Source organism: Vespa crabro, chromosome 10 (assembly GCF_910589235.1).
Source record: "Vespa crabro chromosome 10, iyVesCrab1.2, whole genome shotgun sequence".
Lineage (NCBI taxonomy): Eukaryota > Metazoa > Arthropoda > Insecta > Hymenoptera > Vespidae > Vespa > Vespa crabro.
The window spans coordinates 5,936,992-5,944,491 of record NC_060964.1 but is presented as its reverse complement, the minus strand read 5'-3'; the positions used below and the strand labels follow the sequence as shown (position 1 = coordinate 5,944,491).

General features: G+C 34.5%; 2 protein-coding genes across 7 annotated transcripts in view; both read right to left on the bottom strand.

Annotated features, from left to right (window-relative positions):
* The window catches only part of LOC124427671 (orphan steroid hormone receptor 2), an 11,934-nt gene extending 7,979 nt beyond the window's left edge, over positions 1 to 3,955 (bottom strand). Inside the window, exon 1 of one of the 5 annotated variants that reach the window (XM_046970888.1) lies at positions 3,759 to 3,955. In XM_046970888.1, coding sequence (XP_046826844.1) covers positions 3,759 to 3,812 — 54 coding nt within the window. In that variant the 5' untranslated portion in view covers positions 3,813 to 3,955. Of the gene's footprint in view, positions 461 to 3,758 lie in introns of those variants that run through there. The other 4 variants (XM_046970884.1, XM_046970885.1, XM_046970889.1 and 1 more) reach the window with 4 other exon arrangements.
* Positions 3,956 to 4,732: 777 nt separating this feature from the next.
* Positions 4,733 to 7,500, bottom strand: part of LOC124427676 (microtubule-associated proteins 1A/1B light chain 3A-like) — a 3,374-nt gene continuing 606 nt past the window's right edge. Inside the window, exons 1-3 of one of the 2 annotated variants that reach the window (XM_046970896.1) lie at positions 7,492 to 7,500; positions 6,892 to 7,054; positions 4,733 to 6,803 (exon numbers count right to left, since the gene is read on the bottom strand). The exon at positions 7,492 to 7,500 is cut by the window's right edge and continues 125 nt beyond it. In XM_046970896.1, coding sequence (XP_046826852.1) covers positions 6,641 to 6,803; positions 6,892 to 7,054; positions 7,492 to 7,500 — 335 coding nt within the window. In that variant the 3' untranslated portion in view covers positions 4,733 to 6,640. The remainder of the gene's footprint in view (positions 6,804 to 6,891; positions 7,055 to 7,491) is intronic. The other variant, XM_046970897.1, reaches the window with a different exon arrangement.

Genomic DNA, 7,500 nt, shown 5'->3' with positions numbered 1-7,500 from the left:
TATATTACACGCGCAGGTGAGCGAGCGCACGAGAGCAGGCCGTTCTCTGTACTACTGGCAGGTTGGCAGGTCACTCTGTTGTGTAGCGACGCTCACGGCGTCGTACCAGGTGCATTCTCGCGGCCCGTTTGCCTGCTTTTCTACCTGATTGTAAGAGTGTGCTTGGGCGCGCGCGAGCGCGTGCGCACGCGCTCAAGCAAGTGAACGAGCTAGCGGGCTAGCGAACGAACGAACGAACGAGCAAACGAGCGAACGAGCGAACGAACGAATATACTACTACTATATAACCACGACGATGACGACGACGACGACGACGACGATGATGATGGCGATTGTCGCTGGAAAACCGGATGGCGCGGCAGCGGTTGAGGCGGAGGCTCGTATTCTCGAGCGCGCAGGTTATGTCACGTAACGCACGCCCCGTGATGACTTATCGGCCGAGAGAGCCTCGAGGTCGCCTCGTTCAGCTCGCGAGATTCTTCTACCTACTCTAAGCGAGTTCGCGAATGCGCGCGCATACATACACAAAACGAAAACACAGCACAACATACGGATAGGATAAACGCGGCGACGGCGGGCACATGCACGCACAATCGCGACAGAGACGATTGAGAATAGGTCGATGTTAGACGTAAACCTAGACGTAGACGATGACGATAACGATAATGATGATGATGATGATGATGATGATGATGATGATGATGATGATGATGATGATGATGTTGTTGATGATGATAACCATGAGTGACCAAAAAAATTAACAAATATCTCTCCCTTTCTCTCACTTTTTTTTTATTTATACTGTCTTTATATCTATCTCTTTTTTTGTTTCTTTTTTTTCATTCATTTATTATAATTTTCGAAAAATCAACGAAATAGATTCCATCCATTATATCTTAGTTTTTATATCCAGTTTTCTTTTTTCAAGGATCAAAAATATTGCTATCTCGTAATTTGCTAATCGTAAAAAAGAAATGAAAAAACAACAAAAAAGGAGAAAGAAAAAAATCTATATAGGATACTTAGATTTTTGTAATTGACCAGTTAAAGAAAAAAACTTCTCCATTTCTTGCTCTTATTCAATGTATTAATATATTATTATTGATTTGATGACGAATCAATTCGTCATTTGCCGCTAAATCGTTATCGTCTGATCGATGACTAATTCGCATTCTTGATTTTCAAACTTAACTTTTATATATATATATATATAAAATTTCTCACAGAGAGAGAGAAAGAGAGACGAAAAGGGAATTGTAATGAGTTAAAAAAAAAAAAAAAAAAGAAATACGGATAAAAACTTTCATTATTTCAACAAATAAAATATTATCGGGTAAGGAAAATTAGAAATGACAGGCCATTTCCGTGCAAACGTATGTTCTTATCATATAATTTTTGATCGAGAGAATTGTGTTTTAAATATATTCGGACTTTAGTGCATAACTATATCATACATACATACATACATATACACATATATGCATAAAGAAAAAAAAAATATATATATATATGTGTATGTATGTATGTATATCAGTCGTCGTGTCAGCAATTTTAGTCTTCGTTGAAAATAGTATAATGATTTGTTATATCGCGTGACGCGTCTAAGTACACATCCACGCTCAACTTAAAAAAATACAACTTGGCATTCGGAGAGACGATCAAAAAAGGTGAAAGGCCACGGCGACGTCTCGTGACGCGATCTATGAAACTTTAACGTTCAACAAGCCCGACACAAAAGTGCAAGATTTACTCTCTCTCTCTCTCTCTCTCTCTCTTTCTCACTTTACGTTAATTTTCTAAAAAAGGTACGCCGTGATACACAAATACACTTATTACGATCGATCACTATTATATAATCTCGCGAAGATGAGAGACTACGAAAAGTTGATCGATCGAACACAAGAGATATGTATTTATATATGAATGTGCCTATACAGGCAGACAGATACGCACTGCAGCGTAACGCGTGTACGTGCATATTCGATCAATAGTTATTGTTAAAAAAAAAAAAAAAAAAAAAAAAAAAAAGAAAGAAAGAAAGAAAAAAAGAAAGAAAAAAAGAAAAAAGATAAAAGAATAAAGGAACAGAAAGCGAGCAAATCGCGAGTAATGCGGTAAATGATTTGGTGCGATTAAAAAAAATTTCATAAGAAATTGTATAATCCAAGTTTCACAAGGTTACAAATACGTACATCGTTCGATTACGTTAGTATCGTAAAATATTCTTCTTTCTCTCTCTCTCTCTCTCTCTCTCTCTTGAAGAAGAAGAAAAGAAAAATGAAAAAGAACATTCCAACGTTTTATATTCAATAATCCGAAGGATCGCAGCTGTTGGACGAACTCATCGAGGTCGGCTTGTAACCTTTCGAATGATCATTTTGAGTAAGGTAAAGAGGTTTCTAGGAACTGCGACAGCTACGTAGAATAGAGTCATTGGAGAGTAATTATGTCCGCACGGTCGGTCTATCCGTTCATCCATTCGTTTGTTCGTTCGTACGTTTGGTCGACAGGTAAAGGTCGTAGCTTTGGGTCCGAAGGTTACCTCCTCCTACTCATGGATACAAACGCATATAGCTACGTCTACTACTTTATCCTTCAAGTATTATATTTCTATCGTTTCTTTTTTTTTCTCCTTCATAAATTGTACGTATCGCTCTCTCTCTCTCTCTCTTTATCTCTCTTTATCAAATTTAATCTTTCAAAGCACCTGTCCTCGATCATCATCGAGACATCGTGCAAAGAATTCGTTCATAAAGCAAAAAACTTTGTTAAATATCCTTGATTTATATAAATCCTAATATCCTCAAATTATCAATTCGATAAAAATTCAATCGGTAAAAATTTCGTTGAAAATTCGCGCTTCGTCGTACCCGTTTTAGCGTTTCACAGACCGCTCTCATTGAGTTCGATCCAAGAATGGATCAGCTGGGTAATCGCGGACGCGATGCGCGCAACGTACACAAATACATATGTAAGTACGTATGCACGTCGGTACGTCAGTTGGTTCAGGGTAGGAGAAGGAGGGTAAAAAGGGCCAGAGGAAGGGAGGAAGAGAGGGTAGGTATTGCGCGGGAATGTTAAAAAAGAAATGGAAGAAAATAAAGAAAAGTCAAAATCGTACGTCCTATTTCAATTTGTGACGTACCTTCTTTTCCCCTTTCTTTTCTTTTTTTTGTTTTCTTTCTTTCTTTCTTTCTTTCTTTCATCGCAACGCTACACGCCAGATTGCGGAGAGACGCGATAAACGAACGGAGGAATTACGATCGCTTACTCATCTCGCGATTTCTTTCCTATTGTCTGTTTTCCTCTCTCTCTCTCTCTCTCTCTCTCTCTCTCTCTCTTTCTCACATACACATAAACACCCACATCCACGAACCTACGCATATATGCATATAACCACGTATATATATATACACACACACACTCTTTCTCTCCTTCATTTTTCTCGACTTGTATGTGCAGAGACGCTAGGCATGTTAGAGGATTATTTTCTCAAGGACGCATTGAAACTCGATAGAATAAAATAGAAGAGAAAAAAAAAAGAAAAGAAAAAAAAGAGGGCATGGAGACGAATCGTCAAACAAATCGTAGTCGGTTTAATCGTGAAAAGGGCGTGCACGCAGATTGATACTTGCGACGTAGACGATACACCATAGATTTTATTCGTATCCGGCTAGCTAGTCAGAGAACAGGTCGAAGAATAATCGGGCACACATCGATGGAGAAACGAAAGGGCAATTCGTTCTAGAAACACTCACCTTTATCGCCAACAGCGATGACCGATCTGACCACGCGTCATTTGGACAGTTCATAGCAGCTACCACACTTCGTCGACCATCCGTGGGTTAGAGTTCATAACCTCTTCTACCCTTTGCTTTACCTTTTCTTTGCCCCTCCCCTCTTTACCTCCTCCTTCTCCTCTTCTTCTTCCTCCTCCTTCACCACCTCCTCCTCCTCCACCTCCTCCTCCTCCTTCTCTTCCTCGTCTTGCATCTAACCCCACTACTCACCTTTTTACCCACTCGACATTGCATTCACTGGCATCGATACGCAACCGCAATAGAGATTGTCGACGTCTTTTCTGAACTGGGCTTGGTTCCGATATTCACGACGATTCGTATCGTCGCATTCGAGCGACAACAAGCGGCAAATCCCTTAACAACTTTTTCTTTGTTAATACAGAGTGCCGCCATTATTGAGCGGCCATGATGAAATGAATTATGAAAGCGCCATTCTTAAATTTTACATTCTTAAAGACTACCACGGTGTTATTATTCTTGCCTCTTTTCTTCGATTCATTTATTATTCATTCATTCGATTTAAAATCACGATCTACTTAACTCTTCGCAGTTTTAACACAGATTCTTAATCTCGTTAATGTAAAATTATGATTCATCTGAATTGGCATTATATATATATATATATATATATATATATATATATATATGTATATAGGATTAAATTACATTTAAGCTCTTTTTAAATGAATTTAGTTTTAGGATAGATCTATTAAAATTTCGCCGGGTGCAGATGATACATATTTTTTTATAGCGCAACATTGGCCGACAGTGTCTTGGTTGGAAATTATTTTTGGTCTCACAATCAAATGATATATGTACGTATTTTTTTTTAAACAGTCTTTCACTTCTCCCAGATATATGTATGTATATCGGTTATCCTCGGTCGCTAAAAGTTAAAAAATTATGCCCATAGATTAACTTAGTAAAGTAAATTTTTAGATCTACAAAATTTTATTGCATATATATTTATTACACTCGCAGAGAGTACACACTAGTTTGGTATACATATAATAGAAATGATATAAATGAAATTTCAATAATAAAAATAATATTAATAGTAATAGTGATAATTAAACAACTATTATTTGTTATATATTTAATTGTATATGAACTGAATATTACTTTGTACGTGAAACTTCGAATGGTGCATTTCATTTTTTTTCTTTCTTTTTTTTTTTTTTTGCTGTATAAAAAAATTTCAAACATCTTTGAAACTTTAAAATGAATTTTCGTACAGTATCAATTTAAGAATTAGATAAATTTCCAAGGAAAAAGAAAATATGGGTACTCTGAGGTTTATACTTATATATGTATAACGTAATTTTCGTTAACGATCATAGTACTAAATTGGTTCCATTATATAAGATGACGATATTGCCAACGATATGACAAACGGTTTTGTCCTTATATTCCGTCAATCGCTTTGTTGCAGAATTGCTAGAGATCATTTAATAAATATAATCGAAGCTATTTTTATAATTTTTTTTTCTTTTTTTTTTTTCGTCTTTTTTTTTTTAATAACAGGTACTCTTATCCTTTTAGTTCATTTATAGTAATCATAAGAACGATAAAATACAGTTTGGAAGATTGTCCAAGACCGTTTGTTTCCGATCGGCACGATTAACTGTATATATGTTGTTTTAAAGAATTATTTGACATAAAGAAATTCATATTTAAATGCCCAGTCTTAATTTAGATTCTAAGGCCACTATTCGAACATCGCTCTGCGCGTTAAAAGCACCATTTCGATCGACGGATGTAAATACAGAAAGTGCTTTCAAAGCCGAACTCGAAATAAGGATAGAGAGGCTCTTTGACTAATATTCGATATACATCACATTGTATATATATATTATGTACATGAACACTTTCACGAATATTGCAGCATTTCCGAATAAGTATATTAAGGTAACGATATGGTGAATATACCACAGAAATTAATTCGCAGCATATATTTATGCTCGTTTGAGGGAACGTGCATTCAGCAAGGCTACGAATAGAGGCGAACATAAAGTCACCTAACTTCGATAAGAACCGACTTTGTTTGATATTTTCATCACATTTAAACACGATAACGATTACTCATTACGAGAGTCCACTGTATAGAAGATACATATGTGTATATATATATATATATATATATATATGTATATCGCGATTAACATATGGAAAAAATAATATTTCATTTCGCTTGAATATATGCGCATGATATATAAAGTGTCACAAATATCACACTATACTATGCAATATACAAATGATGCATATAAGTTACTAAATTTGCATTAAAATTAATGCAAGATATATGTTCGTGGATTCTGATTAGACGATACAGAATCTAAGCAACTATCTTTTTGCATAAAATTCGAATACATATATGTTCCTTAATGTATATAAAGTATTGTTTTTAATTATATTATCACGGTTAAGCGTGTTGCCATAGAGGGTAAATAGCATCAGCCAAAGTTGGTAATAAATTAAATTCATCCTAAATCTTAACTTATTTCAAATACTATGGATTTATTTGCAAAAGATTCCAAGCACCATGATGATTTCAGATGCAAATTTCAAATATGATTGTTCCGTTAAATATTTTGACAGGTACTGCAAGTCGATCACAAGGGCTCTGCGCATTCGGTTTAAAGGCAAACACGTAACAGCAGATCTATGATTAAAATCTAATATTTTGTGAAAATATTCGTTATATACGTATAGATTAAGTCCCATAAAACTTATTTTTATCTAAAACAATATGGAAATCGGTTAACGCGAGTTTGTTTCCATCCATTTAAAAACTTACATATTATCGTATTAACTCGCAATTAAATGTTTGCGTTAACTAACTAATGACCAAATACTTCTTGACTGGCAAATACGATGTAAAGGAACCCATCCTCGTCCTTTTCTTTTTGGTAAAGTTGTAACATAGTCATGCTAGCACTTACCAAACTTCTTCTATTCGCTAATAGAAAGAATGCTTGCGTTGGATTTAATTGTAGTCTACGTCTATGGTAAAAAAAGAAAAAAAATTTCTTTATAATAACACATATTCTGTTAATGTTATTAAACATCATTATCAAAATCACAAAAGTACCTGATGATTCTTATGAATTCGGCAACCGTTAAGAAATCTGGTACCAAATATTTAGTCTTATCCAATATTGGTAATTGTCTTTCTCCTGGAAATCTTTCGACTATTACAGGAATTTTATTTGGATGTCTCTCTCTTATAGCCTCTACGTCTGCTACTCTTTGAGCTAAAAAAAAAAAAAAAAAAAAATAAGAAACAAAAAAAATCCATTATAAATTGTTCAAATGGTATATAATAATATAGTTATAGATTTATAAAAAAAAAAATAAACGCAGAAAATAATATACAATTAATTTTGCAATATATTCATATAATTTTCTAGAGCATACATGGATTCTTTATACATAAACATTAATCTATCGAGATTAAAAATTTCAAATTTGAAGCAGAATATCGAATAAATTCTAAAATAACGAAGAAACATTTTCCAAACGAATTTAAATGGATTTAAACGAGACTATTCGATATCGTATAAACCTATAAAAAAGACAATAATGTAGAAAGAAGCATCTCACAAAAAAATGTACTACGTTTGTTCGATGGCCCTTCTTTCTTTCAAAATAAAATGAAACATGATAATTTAAAATTTTGATTTATATTCACCGAAGGGAC